At 29.1% G+C, this 21,730-nt stretch overlaps 3 protein-coding genes across 3 annotated transcripts; 1 reads left to right on the forward strand and 2 right to left on the reverse strand.

Annotated features, from left to right (window-relative positions):
* Window positions 1-3,265: 3,265 nt before the first annotated feature.
* Window positions 3,266-4,655, forward strand: LOC119675541 (UDP-glycosyltransferase UGT5-like; the record flags this gene model as incomplete). The annotated part of the gene is given in 2 exon segments (XM_038086747.1): window positions 3,266-3,525; window positions 3,588-4,655. Coding segments are annotated over 2 exon segments (1,328 nt in total), but the record flags the coding sequence as incomplete, so codon positions are not given.
* Window positions 4,656-15,143: 10,488 nt separating this feature from the next.
* LOC119675542 lies at window positions 15,144-17,055 on the reverse strand. Its single transcript, XM_038086749.1, has 4 exons — window positions 17,044-17,055; window positions 16,086-16,314; window positions 15,973-16,031; window positions 15,144-15,913 (listed from the first exon to the last, which is right to left on the reverse strand). Exons 1-4 carry the CDS (start codon window positions 17,053-17,055, stop codon window positions 15,824-15,826), a joined length of 390 nt encoding a protein of 129 aa, XP_037942677.1. The 3' UTR covers window positions 15,144-15,823.
* A 1,819-nt stretch (window positions 17,056-18,874) lies between these two features.
* On the reverse strand, window positions 18,875-20,654 carry LOC119677933 (UDP-glucosyltransferase 2-like). The gene is made up of 2 exons (XM_038089516.1): window positions 20,398-20,654; window positions 18,875-20,339 (listed from the first exon to the last, which is right to left on the reverse strand). The coding sequence occupies exons 1-2, from the start codon at window positions 20,639-20,641 to the stop codon at window positions 19,018-19,020; spliced, it is 1,566 nt and encodes a 521-aa protein (XP_037945444.1). The 5' UTR covers window positions 20,642-20,654; the 3' UTR covers window positions 18,875-19,017.
* Window positions 20,655-21,730: the final 1,076 nt, after the last annotated feature.

The raw sequence follows: 21,730 nt of genomic DNA on the forward strand, positions 1-21,730 counted from the left end.
GTTTCTGTTATTAAATACTGCTCTGAAAGTTTCTCAAATGCTTCAAGTAGAGTTTGACAATTATTTGCAATGATTGTGGCTTGATGTTGTGGAGGTAATTTATTTCTAAAATTAATTAATGCATTTCTTTCAGCTTCTACGAAATAAACCGTTTTTATGTTCTGTGGCCTATCTGATAATCTAATACAATCTTTTGTCCTACATAAGTGTTCTCTTATTTCTAAATAAAATAACTTTACATTGTTCTTAAAATTAATTCTTTCGAATTCTACTATTAGTTTATCGGGGGTGGACTTCTCACCATATTCGCTTATTAGTAATTGCCTAAGTGTTGACCAATCTGGAGGATTGTCTCTTCTAATTATATCGGCTGGTGCATCTTTAATTGTGCTCAATATGCGAAAAAATGATAGTTGCTGTTCTACGTCGGGAAGGGAGTTTAAAAAGGGTAGAATTTTTTCGATACCTGTTATATAAGTTGACAGCTGCTTTTTATTGCCAGTGAATGGATTAATGTTTTTCAAAAATCCGTTGATTACTTCTCTAATTACGGGTAATTCCATGTTGAATGTTGTTTTCCAGATGTGCAGTTATTATGAAGTATATTGTTAATTAACTTTTTAAGATTTTTTTAAGATCAAATATGTTCGTTTATTTATTTTTTATTTATTCAGTTTAAATAAAAGAATTTCACTTTTTTAGTTTTTAAAACAACAATATCCACTTATCGTTTCTTAAAGATTTATTTATTAGAGTTCCAGGATTAAATTTTTGATTTTAAAATTAATTCTTTCAAATAATTTTAGTTTCGTATATTCAATCTAATTGTAAATATATTTTCATTCTCGTAAAAGTTCAATAATTATTTCACTAGGATTCTGTAGATCCTACCGACTGCGCCAATTATATATTTATGTTATATAAATATATTTTTAAAATAAAACACGAATGACACTTTTTATATATTTTTATTATTTATTTAAACATTCACTAAACATTTACAAAGTTAAGATTTTATTTATTTTTATAAAAGAAAATCACACACGAATAAGATATTTATTTTATTAACGAGGACGAGATTTGAAATTTAATATAATGGCGAAGACATGGTCGAAATTGTACTGACTGCCTCTGAGTGGTGCATTCAGTTTTTATATGGGATGAATGATAGAATAATATTCTATCATAAACCAAGCATCTGTGTAATTACCCAATAGGATCGATGCTTGTAAAGTGTGTCGTAAAACATATTTTATGTTAGGATCGATAATTAGGTGAACGTGACTTTATACCAATATTACTTGGATGCATCATCATAGAAGAATTTCTAATATAATTAGGTGCGTGTTTAATGATCGATCTTTGATGTTAAAGAGATGCATTGTTATAACTTGAATACGCATAATTAATAAACATCTATTAGTTTATTAAACAATGGTACCATTTACTATTTAGAAATGTGTGACGAATTGTCCAATTAGGAATTGTCACGAACAATATTGAAATCGTTCAATATTGTGAATCATAAAATTATATGAAATTGTCACGAACAGTAAAAATAATAAAATGTATATTTTATACTGGGTTAACTTTATTACCCATTATATTATATTTGTATTTATTATGTGTTTGAGTGGATGCATATGTAACTCATGGTCTGTGCAAAATAGCATTTCAGATCACTGTAAGTACTATGATCACTGTTAGATCTGTGTAGTATCATAGTACTACATTGTTAGTTCACAGTACTAACAGCAGTATTGGATATTAAATTTAATGTATCAACAAAGATTGATAGTAAATTTGTACACAACGAAGCAATTAATTGTTCATTAATTGTTATTAATTGTTTCTATTTAAATCATCTGTATTGTTGTTTTCACTTACATACATACTATCAGTAAATATATTCGAACTCCGCACAATTATATACAGTTTATAAATCTTAAAATTACGATTTTTAAATAAAAATTCAAGTTCCCCTTCCATAATTTTATGGCCAATATTCTCATCAAAATTCTAAATATTTTAATATAGAAAAATACATTTAAATATTTATAGACAAATGTACAAACACAAACGCTTGTTTATAAATTTATTTATTTTTGTAGTGATGACTTGCATATTGAGATTTTCATAATAGTTTTTTGTTTGCGTTTTTGTTGTTAATTAGCTTAGAATATAATTATCATAGAAAACTATATTAGCAAAATACCATATCAACAAGAAATATCTATGATGAAATCATATTTGCTTTGGCTGATAATTCAGTAGTTATTAATAATTAATATGTGTTTTATTAACTGTTATTACGCAATGTTATTTGAAGTTCTATTAAACCATTTGATAAACATTATATATTGACATACATTATATTAGTTTGACTATTTAGATAATGTTCAATTTATTTAGCGTATATAAAATTAAATACATGTATATATATACAACATGTATGTATATAACATATGTAAACTTATAGTATTGTTTCTATAAGCAATAAATTAAAACTAATATACGTATAATTAAAGAATATTATACATATGTATATTGAATACTTTAAGAATAAAGAAGATTAACAGAAGATAGAATGTCTCTGAAATATATAAATAGAAATAGATTTATTTAAAAAAAATTGCATACAGACAAAAAACTGTCACTCAAACTATCAATGAAACAATGCAGTGTTTACTTATTATTTTTAAAAACATAATAATAAACTATAAGTTTAGGTAGGTATCACCTAACCAACCCACAGTTGCAAGAACATTATTTTAAAGTCTAACATCAAATTTAAAAGAGGAATCAAACAATCTTAAAGAATGAGAAATAAGATTTATATATATATCTAATTCATATTTATAATTATAGTTAATACAATACATGAAGAAAAAATGTATAAGCAATCTAAATCAGATTAGCGACTGAATCTTCTTTCTCAATTTAAACTATTATGACTTGCAATCACTTAACGTTTACTGTTTTCAAGGTTTTCATTGTTAGCCCTTCCTTTTATTAAAGTTATATGATCTTGCATATATATGAATTATCTAATGCATTACCCGCTTTTTTTCAATTTTTAAAATCTTTAGACCCATTTAATTTTAACTTTTTTTTACTTTTTACACCAATTACTTCTATACGGAATATAAAATAAATAATACAATATAGCTCACAACTACTAATCCTGTTTACAGTTCACTCCAAATACATTCAAATATATATATATATATATATTTTATATATTTTTTACAATTTTCTTATACAGATGATATAAATAACTTATTTGCCACGCAAAACCGCAGTATTGTGGAAAATATTTTAAGTTATCATGACATGGGGATACGCGTGACACAAGCAACACTAGAAGAACCTGGCGTTAAAGAACTTATAAGAAATAAACCAAAATTTGACGTTGTTATTAACGAAGTTTTTCTTTCTGAAGCACTTTTTGGACTTAGTGAATACTTCGATGCACCGTTAATTGGTTTGGGCACTTTTGGTGCTATTCTTTGGAACACTGACATGGTACGTTAAACTTGATGTGAAAATACTCCATAATTATTTATTTAAAACAATTTTTCTACTAGGTTGGTTCACCTTCTCCTCCCTCGTACGTGCCTAGCCCAATGTTACGCTTCAGTGATCGCATGAATCTGCTAGAACGCATCGGCAACCTGGCATATCACACATTTGATCGAATATTTAGCGATTACTTTTATTTGCCACGACAAGAAGCGCTTTATAAGAAATATTTTCCTCACAATAAACGTTCCATGTATGAAGTACGTAAAAATGCGGCCGCTGTGCTGCTAAATCAACATGTATCACTTAGTTTCCCGCGGCCATACATGCCAAATCAAATTGAAGTAGGCGGCATGCATATTAACCGCAAACGTAAACCACTCCCAGCTGAAATACAAAAATTCATTGAGGAAGCTGAACATGGCGTAGTGTATTTCTCAATGGGTTCCAATCTGAAAAGCAAACATTTGCCATTAGAGAAGCGTCAACAAATACTTCAAACGTTCCGTGGATTAAAACAACGTGTATTATGGAAGTTTGAAGATCCCTATTTGCCCGACAAACCTGATAATGTTTTCATTAGTGATTGGTTTCCTCAGGATGACATCTTGGCACATAAAAATGTGCGCGCTTTTATCACTCATGGTGGTTTGCTTAGCACAACGGAATCAATTTACCATGGCAAGCCATTCGTTGGAATACCAATTTTTGGAGATCAGTTTTTAAATATGGCACGTGCTGAAAAAAATGGCTATGGCATTATGTTGGATTATCAAAAACTTGATGCTGCGACCTTTAAGTCGGCTATAGAACGTATAGTTGATGAACCTTCTTATACAAAATTGGTACATGATATGTCGGCTAGATATAGGGATCAGCCTATGCTTCCTATAGATTTGGCTGTTTTCTGGGTGGAACATGTTGCACGACACAATGGCGCAAAATATTTGCATTGTGCTGGACTTGATTTAGGTTTCCTGCAATACCACAACATCGATGCAATGATAATACTTTATGGTGGCATTCTCCTAGTTTTTGTGTTAATCGTATCTTTAATAAGATTTTTATTAAATTCGATATGTAATATTTTTGTTAAGAAAAACACGAAAAGCAAAAAGGTTAAAAGAAATTAATTATTTAGCGTATTGTAATAATAAAAATAAATAAAGACTTATTAAAAAAATTTCGTTAAAAAAACAACTGTTATTTAATAATTAATATTTGTTAAGAGTAAAAGTTGCTACTAAAGTTCGTAGAAAATATTAGTGAAAAATATACAATTCAAAATGACGTGATAATTGTGGCCCTCCGCTAGACAGCCCGTCACTTAAAGTCATATATAATCCATCAATGAATTCTAATAACATTTTGAAATGCGTGTATATTTTTTTACAATTCTGTTAATATTGAAAAATATAATTAAAAAACTGTATACAAGCTCAACAGTGAAAATAAATTAAGAAAAAGTCTAAATGTAATTATATTCAAAATATTTTTTCTAATTATTTCAAACCAAATTCTCTTTGTAAGGTTATAAATCTAAAAATTCGAAACTTTTACATTCAATTTGTTTAAATTAATTTTTCAAATATTTTATTTTATGATCAATACATCAAAATCATATTTTGTTATGTATGATGTTGGCTTTAATTTAAAATATTCCATTCAAATTGTAAAATACAAATAAAATGAGTAACTCAATTTCCCTTAATTTTTATTTTTTTTTTTTTTTGTACTAAAAATTTCACATTCGAGTATCTTTGTTATTCGTTAGATAATGTTGTCTCCCATTTATATTGCCAAGTACATACATATACATACAATACATATTGGTGTCACTGCCATTATTGATAGATTTTAAAATAAATTTTATATTTTCCATCATATTTCCTATCAATTTGCATACAAATGCATTGACAGCAACAATGTCAGCAGCGGCAGCAACGGCAGCAGCAGCAGCAGAAATATTAGCAACATCGACAGCAACATCACTAACAGAAGTAACAAAAATTATTGAAGCGTGTGATTTGCATTGACATTGTATTTTGTGTAGTTTTACCTGATGACCTACCCACTACAAAGGACATCCTTCATTCTAAATAATATTGACATATTTCTTCTATTGCTTTATTTAAAAAATATGTATTGCTTAAAAGCGTACCTTTTTTATTAGATTTCATTTTTTCCTCTATAAAATGGAACTGCTTTAATCTAAATTTTTTGATAAAATGCCGAGCACGAGATTTTATGTATATTTGAAAACAAAAACAAGAATTAATTAATGTATACGTATGTTGGAAATACATTAGCTTTAAGACCCAACAGTTATTAACATGATATTAATTAAATATATGAACCCATTTTAATTGAAAGTTTCCTTTATAGCAGAAAGTTTCCCTTCAAAGCCGGTGAGGGCTTTTTTGTAGAACGTTATAAGTATTATATTAAATATCAGTTTAACACTTCTATATTAAAGAAAATGCATTTTTTAATAAAAAATATTATTTCATCTTAAATATTATTTCTGTACCAAAATTGGTTCAAAAAGGTACCATTTCTATAGAAAGGGGTTCAATTTTTTCTATTGTCATTTAATAAGAAAATACAATTTATATAAAATCTACAGAAGATATAGAGCTGTATCGAACTATCATTTACTGCCCATACGTAGTGCATATTTTTTTTGCATAACATAATATTATTTAAGGTCTTCAAATCCATTCCGATCAAAATTTTCTGTTACGTTTATCAGCCTCAATATTTTTACTTAATCAGTATATAATATTATATTAATTTCATAGTGCAATAGTTACATCTGTTAATACATTTAATTGTATTATATATAGCATGTACAATAAAATTCGCACTTCAAAAAAGTATCATTTTCTTAAATCAAGTGTGGTAAAGTACCACACGGAAAAAAAGTACCAATTTGGATTCTGAAGTACCACATGTGACAACCGTGATTTTATCTTTACTATCATTACTTTTTTATTTGTTTGTAATTTTTTTTGTTTTCGTTAAAGAAACTAATTTTAAATATTTTATCAATTACAATATTATGTTTTCATTGACTTTTGACTTTTAAAATTATAAACTACTACATTTTCTATTAGGTCTTGAAATTGTTTTATACTATTTCAACTTATTGTGCTTATGCCAATATATTACATATATCCCTCAACCAAAATTGCTGAAATTGCAGAGAAAAAGGCAAAAAACAACCAAAGGAACACTGTTGAAATCACGAACTAATAAGCCTAAATAGATCTTTCTTTCTAAGCATTCTCGTTAACTTAGGGTCTTATATTTGGTCATGTGGTAAATAAAACGGAGCCTATCAGCTACTTGGAGTGAATAAAAATATTAATAGTGGCGATTAAGTCACTAAAACCAATCAGTTTGAATACAAATTTTTCGATTTTATCGCTTGTTTGTGGTCATCCTTAATGAAATAATTGAAAAAATGATAGAATGCAAAAGTAGTATAAATTTGCAACAAAATAAACAAATGATCTTAACGAGAGTTAACATATAAAGAATTGCAATTCAGTCTACATTGGGAAATTTTAATCATAAATCAATTAGAATACTTTCTCCAATATATTTTACAAAAGTTTTGGACGAAACGTCATTCTCCAAATTAAAGAGAGTACAAAATTATTTGGGTAATTCAATTGGTAATGATATATGACAAAAATTATATATTTCTATAATTATGAATCATAGTAACAGCAATTAGCGATGTCTGCAACAATCAAGTATCAGTTCTTTATGTTAGTCTACTTAAAAAGTTATATCAAAAATTATCTAAATGCTACAGATTTCCCATTTCTTTTATGTTAAAAGGTTAACATGTTAAGCAATTTATAGATTTTTTCCTTTAAAAGTGTTATTTTGAAAGATTTGAAATTAACACCTAAAAGAAAAAAGTTTTTAATATTTTTTTTTAAACAAATGATTTTTTTATAAAATTTTGATAACTAATTTTCATAACTATTAACTAACAATACTTCAAACGGACACCTAGCAAAGAAGTATTACAAAAGCATTAGGTCCATAAAGATAATGTAAGAAACTTCATAAAGCTTTCATAGTCTTCCAGTAAAATAAAATTTTTTTTATATGATATTTATTAGTCAACATTACATCAAGTCAGATTTTTATCTGAACCTGTGTATTTTGATTTAAACAAATGTGTATTTTGATTTATTGATTTTGAATCAATAAATGTGGTTACTATGTGTAGTATACCCTATGTACAGGCTATAAGATTTATTCCATTGCACTTTAATTAGCCAAATAGCGGATTTATGCAATACTTGTGAATTATTATACTCAATGACATATAATTATGACTTAGATATAAGTACAACGAAAAACCCATTTTTTATATATTATCACCAATATTCAGCGCAATAGAAAGGATATTGCTAGGCTGACTGAAGTTATTACTAGCTTCTAACATTTGAGAGCAATCATTCTTCTAAAATTGCTAATTTAAACCCCCGTTCTTTGGCAAATAATTTTCGACATTCATTAAACTTAAATAAGAATTTCAAATAGCACTTCCAGTTAATAAGGTACAATTTAAATGGACATTTTTATACTTTATATTGTTTTACGAGATTGTAAAAGAAATTGCCACGTACATTATTTATATAATAAATATATTATATTTATAATATAATATAATAAATATAATATTTATATATTATATTTATATAATATATAAAAAATGTTAGAGACCTGATTTCTTACTAATTTACTCTTCAATTAGCTTTAATTTTCCAACAAAATGAAGTACAAGACTTCATAGTAAGTTTATCAACTAAAATTATTACTATTATAATAATGTGATATTATATATATTACTATTATCTACTATATGTAGTTATATATTATTTTTTGAATCCATTCTATGAAATTACAGGTTTAGTACGAGCTCGCAGAGTTAGCTGCTTTTTTTCATTCTGGAAGTACAGCTGTAAGTATTGTGTGCGAATGTAACCCATAGTATATTGATATTTCAGTGAAGTTGAAATTTTCTATATTAATATAATTTCACCAACATAAAGGTCTGATAAGGTAAAATAAAATTATCCTTATCACTTTAATTCATCTTTAAACGCTTGCAAGTACGTATTTTAATCTCAATTTCAAAGAAATTCTCTTAAGCTTACAGCAAATTAAATATTTGGAATATTTTCATATAAAAGGTATCAAAGTAATGCAGTACACATTCATTCACTGCTTATTTTATGTAGAAGGCAGTCAATATTCAGAAAAGTTGTAAAGGTAATCGTTATGTTACTCAAGTTGCTGACTATTTGTGGTATGTGCAAGTAAAATCTCACACAAAATAAAAGTAAAAAACGGGTAAGTAACTAAGTAAATTCAAAACATGAAAACGAAAAGCTAAACGAATGAAAGAAATTGCCTTTGGGCAACATTCTTCTTCAAATGCAGTTCAAAAATAATAGCAGCAGTTGCAACTTAAATACCAACAAAGGCTCTTAAATTCCAAGGTAGCAAATTCCTGGTACTCATTATTAAACGCTAAAAATAAAGATAGTGTAGTGAAATGTCAAATACTGGAAATGTCATAGCACTGTCCTTTATTATTTTTTCTATTGTCAACTATTGAGAAAGGCAAACTTATATAGTTGATATAGTCAGTAACTCTGTTGGTAAAATGATTAATATTCGTTTTTTACATACCCATTCTGACATACCACATCTATCTAGTGTGTAGTTCCATTAGTTTTCTGCATTAACACTAAAAAGATTTCAATCCAAAAGAATTTAGAAAGTAGGAAGTTTATTATCAGGAAAAAAACAAGTGGTTATATTTGCGTCATTTGCAATGGATTGAATTGAGGATTTCTATATCATCTATACGATGATGTTGCGTCTTACTATACAAGACGCTCTTGCATGCGATAAAATTGATAGATCCAGAATTTATAGCTCCATGAAACCGTAATTAATAGTACATTATGATTTACTTCGTGAAATTAATGACAATAAAGTAGAACGGATTTTGGCGAAGATGCAGATATTGCGTATATTCCTACAACTGATTTCCCTTGAGTGGATTTACGTCAACTATTATTAGTTGCTAGTATATACTTCATATAAATTATTATATATTGAAACAACCTCTAACTAAACAAGTTTTCAGTGAAAACGTTTGCATAGATTATGCTTCTTCAATAGCCTCTAAAAGTTTAATTTTGATATTTCATGTATACTATGATTTAGTTGTTACATAAAAGTACAGCCAGGGCTATCCATTTTATGATTCCCAAAGTAAACGTAAATAAAACAATAGCGATTACGTTCTCAAGATTTAAACAATATAACTTTATTGGTTAAGTGTGAAATATAACATTATTGAATTGTAATTCACGGGACTTCTTACAGTGTTATGGATTTATCATAATGTTTTGATAGATATTCATTTCAGGACCATCATGGGTTAGATACTATGCGAAATCCCACAAAAAAATGTCCAATGGTGATAATTCAGATAATATTGACCGAATCAATATTCACAATTTGTATAATCCTTTCGTCATTTTCAAAAAAGTATGGACCAATCACACCTCCGCACCAAATATTACACATCATATAGTGATAGCTACTTAGGGATTTTTTCTTACACCAAACACAATATACCAAACACAAAAGGAACAAAGACAAGGCTAATACTATTTTAGTACAATACAACTCCGAAATCTAGAAACAGTATGCGTACATCCTGATGCGTACATAATTACTAGAATCTTGTTATTTTTCCTTATTAAAATATATAAATTACGATCACAAAACTTTAAACGAATACAGAATGTAGTGTACTGCGATAAGACATAATATGTATATGACTATACTGGTATATAATAATTTGGTTACCAAATTATTTCAATGACATTAAAGATTGCTACAGGTTAACGACCTCATTCTAATATGAACTGATATCAACTACAATCTAATATTATATGCATCTAACATATAACTATCAACGTTCACAGTACACTGTGATGACCACTGAATCTGTGAGTCTTGAGGATATTACTGCAATATATTTCATGTAAATTTTTTATCGCATCAAATGGAATTTCCTTGCGTTTGAAAATCGCAATCCCAGTCGACGTCAGGAATTTCCATCACAACCGCTGCACTGACTACTTCAAGTCACCAACGTATATAAGCCAACAATAAAAACTAACCAAGCACTTAAATGCGCAACGTGATGCGTTTCTCCTGCGGCTACGAAAAGAAATTTAAACAACTTCCAAAAATAGAGCAAAAAAATGCAAATAGAAGTAAAATAAAAAAGCTTACAAGCAATGCAGCACAATATTTTATTGCCGCTACATTTACAATATAAACACAGGTGCATTTGTGCAACTTGCAACATGCAACATGCCACAAGCCGAAAGCTGCAACACCAACAACAACAATCTTCCCTGCACAGTGCATCACATTGCACTGTAGGATAATCTGCAAATAAATTCGTAATTTCGTTTTTATTATTGTATGCGTGTGGTCTGTACACACAGAGCAGAGCTGGCTGAAAGTATGCTTGTATAAATGTTTTGAGGACTTGTGTATGTGTGTATTTGTGTGTTTGTATGTTTGTATGCGCCAGCATATTTTTATATGTCATTTCGTGTGTTTGAGCGCGTAATCAAATATTCATGAGCTTCGAATGCAGCTGAAATTATTATTATTATAGTTGTACTTGCTCTTGTATTCGTTGTTGCTGTTGTTGTTGTTATTATAAGTGGTTTCATTTGTGACTTTTTTCAAGTATGTGTGTACGCTTAAATAAAATTGCTTGCTCTTGTTGAGTACTCGTGTAAATTGCACTTATACAAGCGCAACATAATAATCTGCCATCCTTTATGATATTTCCTATAATTTTCTGCTTTTATTTATTTAAATAACTCTTCTTTGTGTGTGCCTTTTTGAACGTTAATGTATCTTTATATCTCTTCACCCCACAAGCAGTTATGACAACTGATATCAAACGCATCACCTTAATTGACTGTCAAAACTAATTAAGCGCTTACCTGATCTTCTCGTGGAATCCATCACTTCATTTGGAGTAATTCAAAGTGAATGAAAATTCTTATTTCTGTGATTTCATTACCAATAAAAAGATTTTTCAATTTTTATGTACAGCATTTACATAAACTTGTAATGATATTAATTACTTTTTGTATATGATATTAAATATTTATTGACAAATATTTTAAAATAAGTTATTAATGTACATACAAATATAAGAAACAAATCAATAAATATATTATGTAATATGATATGTAATATTGTTATATATTTTTTATGAACTATGCTAATACATAAAATTTTTTACTAATACATAGTGATTGCGTCCGGCCTTATATAACACACTGCACCATCGAATTGCTCTACGAAAAATCAGTAATCATGCAACTTTAAAAAATATAAGCTACAATTATGTCATTCGGCCGGAAACCACACCGCACTGTTCATTTTTAGGCATTAAAATTAGTTTTTAAGGACAATTTTGCTTATTTAAGAGCCATTATAAACTGATAAATGAATTCAAACAAAACAAAGTGACAAGCAATTTTTGCTTAAAGGGCACTTAAATAGAAGTTTAAAACTGTGTTATCATTTTATTATCATATTCACAAAATAATTTTAAATTGTGTTTAATTTAATCAGCATTGCATTGTAAAAATGTTTAAATATGTGTATGTACATTATTAGAGTCAACTGTCGGACAACTAATTCTGTGATATTGCAATATATATAAATGTATAAAGAAGCCTGTACAAATATACAATAATAAACTATTGAGACATATTTTCTTAATTACAATTTTTCTGATTATAAATTTAGATATGAAGCAACATTACAATCTAAGTAGACTACAAGCGCAATGACTTTTCAGATTTTACTTAGATTAATCTGATTTACTTGTTTCAATGGAGGACAATTGTATAACATAATGAAACGTAATGTAATCACACATCCTTTTTGTATTTTAAGTCATATATTTTAAATTTATTATTATGAAAAAGGAATAGTACACTGCAACCTTAAAGATTTGTGTCCTCCTTAGTCGGAATAGTCTTGAATCCCTATGTTCCATGAAATACCCTCCTATGTGTTTCTTCTGGGTGTGCATCTCTGCCTTGCACTCCCCTAGCACATGGTATGCGGTTTCTCTCTCTTCTCTTCAATATATGCAATCTAAGTTGGATCAGATTTCTAACTTTGTTAGATGATTATTCAATCTACAGTGACCGGTTAGTAATCCCGTAATAATTCTTAGGCAAATCATTGTTTGTTCTGTATGCAATCCTTGAAGCGGCTTAAATTCTAAGTTCCTAAAAGCATTTTAGATTGTGATAGTCTTGATAGCTTTTCCCAATAGAGTTCTCTTTCTTTTTCTTCTGTGCCGTTCAAAAGAATGGACAGAATTTCTTTACCTAGACCACAGAAAGGTTCTGAGCCTTTTTTTGTTGAAGCCGCGCCTCTTCTTGCGAGTTTATCTGCCATTTCATTTATGTCATATAAACATAACAAAATCTCCGATTTTAATATTACATTACTTAACAACTAAATCATTTTTAATCATCATTAAAATATTGGTTTTATATTTATAAGTTTTCTCTTTATGAAAGTAACAAAGTTCGAAAGTTCGGGAATTTTGATAACTACGATAAATCTTTTAACCAGACCTTATTAATATCCTTTTATGGATACTGATGCAAAATTCACTAGTATTTTTTTTATAAACATCAAAAGCTCTTTTACAATTTTTCGTCTGATTTAGTAGAAAATCATATTATTTTTTAACAAAGTTTAATATTTTAATATATAATATAATATCCATGTACGCAATGCGAACGAAAACGTTGGAACACCATAATTGTTCGAGCCTTTGCTATTATACAGCTATATATTTGTTATCCAAACATTATATAATATATAAAACAGATTTTCTATGCAAGCAGCTCGAAAATCTTCAAGCAACTCGAGTGTCTTCAAACAAGTGTTTCTCTCGAACATTTGAATAGCAGTGACGACTGCTCTAAGGTGCGGAGGTGTGCGGCGCACACCCTAATATAATTTGCAAATTATCAAATAATATATATAAATTTATTAAATATCTTTACTTCGAGAATTCATATTATTACATTTTCATATATGTATATATTTTTAAATATTAAAGTTTTAGCAAAAACAATTTGTTGAGAGATTTATTTAATATTAGGCGTTATGTTTTGTAAGCATATCTCAAAAGAACAACCGCTTATTTTAAAAATAACATATGAAACAACAACACTGTTCGCTTATTTAGTCCAACCTTTTTGAAACCGCTTAACTAATAAGCAGCTCAAATTGCATGGTTGCCATGACTAAAAACTCGTCTATTGTGAACGATTTTTAGAAGTACATATGAAATTTCAAGTTCACGGCCAGCTGTTAACTGTGTTTGAAAAATAATAATATACAATTCTTTTTAATTTTCAACTGCCAACTGCAGTTATTTGATATAACGTTTTGTAATAAATATATTTTGCTGTTTAAAAATGAGTGAAACATATGTAATTGTAGAACTTAAAAATTAAAATATTAAGGAACTCTATTTTTCTAATTATATACATATTTATAGTCATATTGTAACATCACGAAAATGGTGGAGCAATGGAGAAACAATTGCGTTTCTGCATTGCTATTTAGCAAGGAAGCACGAGTTCGAACACACAAAAAAGAGGGCGGCTTATTTTAATGTATTAGAAGACATGCTCGCAAAAAACATTACTGTAAGTTTAACGAATGATTGTATAACCAGGCGAAATGTATTATTATCTACTTTTTCTTTTATTTCAGGATAAAGAAAGAACAGCGCAGTATCTAGAAGGACAAATGCGGACTTTAATGAAAGCATATAAAATGGCAATAGGCAACAATAAACGAACTGGCGCTAGTCCGTGTTTTCCACCTCATATGGAGCTAATGGACGAAATTTTCGGAAATTCTCCAAAAATTAGAAATACCAATGCTTTGGATATGGGCTTCGAAGAACTGGTAATGCTAGACGACTCTCACTCAAGTATGTAATTTTCGCAATTGTAGCCAGTACTGCCATCCCCGCAACCTTTACTAAATGAAATTGGAATTGAACAAAATCCAGCGCCAAGTGGAATCGGATCACTGACTTCAACTCCACCACCACCTTCAATTTCTAGTTTGTTAACAGGAAAAGTACGCAAGCGATCAGATCGCGATATATACTATGAAGAAAAGCTTAAATTGAAAAAAAACTGAAATGGAAGAGAAACAAAAGCTAAGACAACAAGCTGTTAATAATATCCAACAGCAATTAGCGGTTGATCAAGAAATGGAGCGCAAAAAATTGTCGCTGTTGGAGGCCGTTGTGAAGTCATTAAATCCATAATTAGTTTAGTTTATTATTGTATTGAGTTTATTTATTTTTTTTTTTATAATTTCAATAAACACAATTTCTTTCTCTATTTTGTTGTTTGTACTTTATTTTCAATATTTAGTTTTAAATCTAAATAATATTTTCTCTTGATAAGTAATTAAATAGGTTTTGTCTTAAATCAATTGAGTCATCCAACTTTAAAGTATCAAAAAATTCTGGTTGATCTGCCGTTTCTTCCACACTATTGTGTTCGTCATTGTTTTCGCAAAAATCATCCTTACTTATACAAATATTGTGCAGAACACATACACTGGCTACGATGTTCGTGATTGCAGCCAAATTACTTTGTTCTGTAAACTTTGATAGTCTGCGAAAGCGACTTTTTAGCAGACCAAAAGCATTTTCTACTACCATTCGTGTAGAGGAATGCTTTTCGTTAAATTTTTTTTGGTTTTCATCTAAGTTTCCATAGTCTTTGAATGGGGGCAAAAGCCAGTTTAAACACGGATAAGCAGTATCTCTAATAATAAATGATGAGTTTGGAAATAGTTTACTCTGATTTACCTGTGTACGTCGGTATATATCAGATCTTCTCAAAACTCTAAAGTCGTGCAAGGATCCAGGTTCACCACAACTAATATTTAAACATTTTTTGTCTGTATCTACAACAGCCTGCAAACAATGGAATAGTATTGTTTGCGATTAAAAAAATCTTCACCATGACATGTTGGTCTTTTAATTGGAATATGCGTGCAATCTATTGCTCCTATTATGCCTGGTATTCCATGCTTTTCTTCGAACTTCTTCATAACATCGGCGTCAATTGATCCTCTTGGCCACATAATACATTCATCGCTTATTGATATCAAGAAACCTGTTACATGCCGGACTGTACCCCAAGTCACTGATATTGCAACACCAAAAAGATTTGCCAGCTGTCTGTAAGTAACCGCATTACTTACATACCAGATGTACATATAAATTGATTTTCTGCATACCACGCGTTGTCTTCCACCACCAAATTGATTTGGAAAGTACTCAGACTGTGAAAACCGTGCTGAAATAAATATGGTATAATTATTTAAGACACTTTAGTTTACAACCTTCGTACTTATAATGACTTCTATCGTTTCTCGTTTTAATCGGAAATGCTGTTTAAAGTCCTGAGCACTCATAGCTTCAATAGTAGATTCAAAACTGGAACATTTTTCATGTTGCTCCGGTTCTGAATCCGATTCAGACGAACTTGCACTTTCAAATATGTCAAGAACTTCTTTCACTCTATTTTCATACTCAATTCTTTTTAGTTTACCACTTTTTTCTGATAAAATAGAAAATGCCTGAAAAAAACAAATTTTATTCACAATCATTTAAAAAATGAAATTTTCTTACCAATAATTGCAAAGAATTATTCATTTTGTTGATTTTCACTTTAAATTTTATTATGTGTTTTGCAAATACAAACAAAATTTCCAGTTTTTCCAGAGTTGCCATCGAAAGTAGTGCTTATTTTATTTGTTCTTTTGTGACATGCTTACAAAAGAAAACGCCTATTATTGTAATTTACTATTATTACTATTTATCTAATTTATCTAATTCATACTGTACACTTAAAACGCGTGCTGCTCACTTTTTTATTGTTAATTTGCAACCCAATGTTGACTTTGGTCAACCTTGTACATTATATACAGTTTTTTAGCTTCCCTACTAAACTAGTTTTTTGATTGAGATAAATAAATGCAAAAACTCTTGCGTTTTCACAATTAAATATAATTGTCTATGAAAACTCAATTAATTTGCTTCTCTTAGCTACTATAGTCATTAGTTGTGCTCATAAGTTTACAGCCCACATCGCAAAACACTTCTATCATATTTCGTCTTTCCCCTTTATGCAATTGCATTCATGAACAAAATAATGTGCGTGTGCTCTAGCTTAAAATATGAAAAATAGAGATTGGGAATTGTATGAGAGTATTTTCTGTTTTATTCGAATATCAACTCCATTTATAAGAATCCAACATGTTGACTTGCCGAAGCGGTTAGATGTGCGGCTAAAATTTGCAGCTCACATCACCATACATTTCTTCCAAATTTCGTCACTCCCCTTTTAGCTGTTGCTCCAGCAAATAATAGCCGCTTTGTGTGCGAAGTAGCTGGCCGCACATTTATACGCTACAAGTGTGTTCGATTTTGTATGATCATTGCATAAACATGTATGGTTCTAGGTACAAACTCTTTTGTTTGAAATAAGTTGGTTTGATGTTATATGTGAAAAGTTGTATTTATTCCATATTGATGTAATATAAAACTTATATATAAATTATTAATTTTTATGTTATTATGTTTTATGTTATTTTTTTTTTGAATTGTTAAATGTTATATTGTGAATATATTGTTGCCTAATGCAATATAGTTATTATTAATAAAACACTTTATATATATACATTCATCATTTTTAATTTAAGTGGTACATGTAAAAACAACATTGTAGAAGGGCCGCACACCCTTCCAGATAAGGGCATGTGTCGCCACAGATATATATATATATAATTAATTGCTATAAGAGCTACATACTTTGTGATTTTTTTAATAATCCAGTTATATAATCCAAAACTTTTTAATCGTTTTTACGAATAGTTTTATATATTAAATTTACAGTATAGTTAGATTATATGTATATATATATTATATGGGTACCTATGTAACTCCATAGAAAATTCATAAAACTTATATAAGTTTTTATTAGGAAGTTTCGTACAACGGGTTTCTAACTATTTTTCTTTATAGTCTGTTATTTAAATATATCAAAACAAACCCTAAATATTATTTTCGAAATGTCCTACTATTTAAATATTGATTGCAATTAAAACTGAATATTTATCTCGTGCGAGATAAGAGCTAAACCATCACAATTGCCTTGACAGCGGTTAAACGCTTTTGTTGTCAAGACCACCGTATAAGATACAATATCAAATACTCGATTAAGAGAGATATCAAAATTTCTGTTTTTTATTATTTATAATTAAACAGATGATTTCAAAACAAATCTTAATTGAAAACAATGCATTTTACTAACATATACACAGGATGTTTGATAATGTTTGATAATACAGATTTAACAATACAATCAAACTGCAGCTTGGAAAACTATGCATATCCAAATGTTACTCCAGAACATTAAACGGTATCCCTTCAACATCAATGTGTTGATAAAGCACAAGCGACGTCAATGGCAGCCAACTAAGTTGATAAATTAATACTAATTTAATATTAAATAATACATAAATCTATAAACGATGCATTAACCAACTTTCTGTATGGTCTACTCGATCAAAAATGCAACAATTATTCCTGTGGAGAGCAGAAAACGTTCCAAATCACGTAGTATGTAGTTGTGGGCAAAAAGTGGTTCAGAGAAAGTCCCTCCACCTATTCACTTTCCTCCTGTACCACGCTCATGCTTTCTGGCTTAAATTAACATAAACCTCTAGGTATTAAGCCTATTGATCACATCTTCCTCCCGTGATTACTAGAATGAAGTCACCATTCTGCTGTCGAAATTCCTCCATTTATTACTTAGAGGTGGTTGTACTGGGTTGAAGTCTCGCACTGTGTCTTTTATTGCCTTTCACTTACTGCTCAAAACAGTTCAGAGAAAGTAAGTCTATATGCTTAACTCTGATATTTGGTTAGAAAGAGAAAGGGATGTTTGTCCATTCACTCTTAGCAAAATTTCTGTTTTTTTCCACAAAAAATTGCATTCACTTTTAAATTTTTTCAATTCTTTTCTCTATTAGTTGAGTATATTATATATTTTATACATGAATATATACATATATTTCTATACAAAACAGATACTGTATATCTATAATAGATAGAATAGAACAAAAATGAAACAACTTTTTATTATTTTCGTGAAATTGATTGGATTTAATATATGAGTTCGCAAATTCTATAAATTTTTTTACCAACCATGGACTTAATAAAATAAAAAAGTGAAAAACACAACCTATTTCTACATAAATAATAATTTTATTACCGTACTAATTTTGTTTCGATTTAGTTTTCCGTTTCGAACGTTTTCCATATATTAAACCTATTAGCTTATATATTACCAAAGTAATAAAACTCAATACAAATAATATCACCCCTAGTATAGTCAAAATGATATCTATACTATGATATTGCCAGAAATTTAAGTCAGCGCCAGTATTACGTAAGTGTAGGGCACCATCATGTCGCAAAACATACTCCAACCAAAAAATAGCAGTCTCGAGTGGAGTCATTGGCTGATCTCGTAAACGTTTTGAATACATTTGTACATTCTGTGTATAAATTGGATTATATAACAACTCGCTTAGACCAAGTTTTAAGTCGGTTTCATTTAAAGTCTTGAAGTCAACGCTTTTCGCGTAACCACGTTTAACAGCATTTGCGACGTTCATGGGCTGATCAAAGAACCTAGGTATACCCAGCACCGGCTTAGCATGATATATAGCTTCGGTTGTACTTAGTAAACCACCATGTGTGATAAAAGCCTTAACATTCGGATGTGCCAGCACTGATGGTTGTGGGTACCATTTACTTATGTATACATTATCTGGTTTATTCGGCAGTTCGGTATCTTCAAATTTCCAAAGTACTTTTTGTTTTAAAGAACGAAAAACATTTACAAATATTTGTAGTTTTTCCGGTGGCAGATCTTTACTTTTCAAATTCGAACCCATTGAAAAATAAATGGCACCTTCAGTAGCATTATCAAGAAATGCTTGCAATTCCTGTGGTAAAAGATCTGGTATTTGTTTAATATGCACACCGCCGACTTCTATCATATTAGTAACATATGGGCGTGGATAACTGAGGGAAAAATGTTGATTAAGCAACACTAATGAAAATTTTTTTTGTATTTCCTGTAAACTTATTTTGGCGTTAGGAAAGAATTGCTTATATATCTCTTCTTGTTTTGGTAGATAGAAAAAATTATAATACAAATTATCTATTCCAATTTGTATAAAATTTGACAAACGTTCTCGGTATGTCATTTTAGTGTCAAATGGAGTAAATACTGAGGGCAAAAAAGAAGGCGGTGAAGTATTTCCAACAACTCTATCAATAAAGCTTGTTGTGCCAAAAGTTGAGAGTCCCACAATAGGTGCATTAAAATGTCGCGCCAAACCATAAAGTGACTCTGCCAAAAATAATTCTATTATAATCAAATCGAACTTCTCCTCCGATGATTTCAACAATTTTTGTATTTCCTTATTACGAAAAACATTCGGACACATACTCAAGCCGATATCATACATTGTCATCATATTCTCCAATTTACTTAGTTGTTGCATTTCATCGACATGTGTCAACAAATCTGGAAACAAAAATTTCTGTAAATCACTAAACTAATAATATCAGATCTAAATATATACCAGCCACTAAATTTGCATTCTCGGGTATGTAAATATCACGAAAATTTTTAACAGGTTTCTGTTGTGGAAACATCGAAATAGATGTTACCTCATGTCCTCGTTCGGTTAACTTTTTTAATATAGCTGAAGCAAATATATACTGAGAGGGACCAGGATATGCAAATACGGAAAGTATCTTCGCACTATCTGTTTCCCTAGTAAGTAAGCTACCTAACACAATCAAAAATATTAAACCGAATTTCATTATGTTCACTCGCCACACAACAAATTAGAACTGAACAGCTTTTAAAATCAACATATAAATAGAATATTTTAGATTGCATACGAATTTGAAGTCTCATATACTTTTAACAACAAACATATAATTTCATCATGAATTACAGAATGTTGCAAAAACTTACGGAAATAAGTATTGAATGAGCTTAAGCCGATCTGCTGTTCTCTGTTTTGAAAGAGAATCCATTTTAGTTCTACAGTATTGTCTATAGTCTCTTAATTAAATAATAAAATTTGTTAGATTGTTTTCATTTTTGCCGAATGTTTACATTAATTTCTTTTAATTTAATCTAATATTTTATAGAACAAAATATTATCAAATGGTTTAGTCATTTTATGAGTAGTTTCATTAAACTGTTTATTGGATAATAAAATTAACAACAGTTAATTACATTTTAATAGTCTTATTTATCATTATTTATCATTAACAAACCTGTTATGACTTTAAAAAAAAAATATTATAATAAAATATATTAGAAGCCAAACATAACTCCAAGCCTTCACACTCATGTGTGTCCGTTCTATCTTAAACCGACGTAAGACTGAGATACTAACGTGAATAAGAAAACGATATCAAAATTATTTCAAAATCCACTTTGAAATATTAAGAGAAATATTTATTTCTTTATATGTGAGTTAACATTAAAATTAATTTTAATGCAGACTATCATACCTGTGTGTCGTTGTATGACACACAGGCATGATAGTCTGCACCTCTTACCAACATGTTGGCGTGCTCACCAAAATTTTGGTGAGCAGCTCTCGCCAACGTGTTGTGTATGATAGTCTGTCACCCCTAACGATTCATAAGTCATACAAGAGCATTTTTGCCCTGCAAATTTATTGTAAGCAGGCGGAATATGTAGAATTGTAATATAAATTTAATACGTTTTTTTATTATTTTATTGTTAGTGTTAAAATTACACTTATAAATTTGTGTTAAATATTTAATTGTATTTTAGTTAAAAAAGTATAAATTTTTATATAATATTCTTATAAAAATTAAAAAAACAATTAAATATTTTATTTAATTTATTAAATATTTTAATTTTATTTT

The sequence above is a fragment of the Teleopsis dalmanni genome, chromosome 2, assembly GCF_002237135.1.
Source record: "Teleopsis dalmanni isolate 2A chromosome 2, ASM223713v2, whole genome shotgun sequence".
Lineage (NCBI taxonomy): Eukaryota > Metazoa > Arthropoda > Insecta > Diptera > Diopsidae > Teleopsis > Teleopsis dalmanni.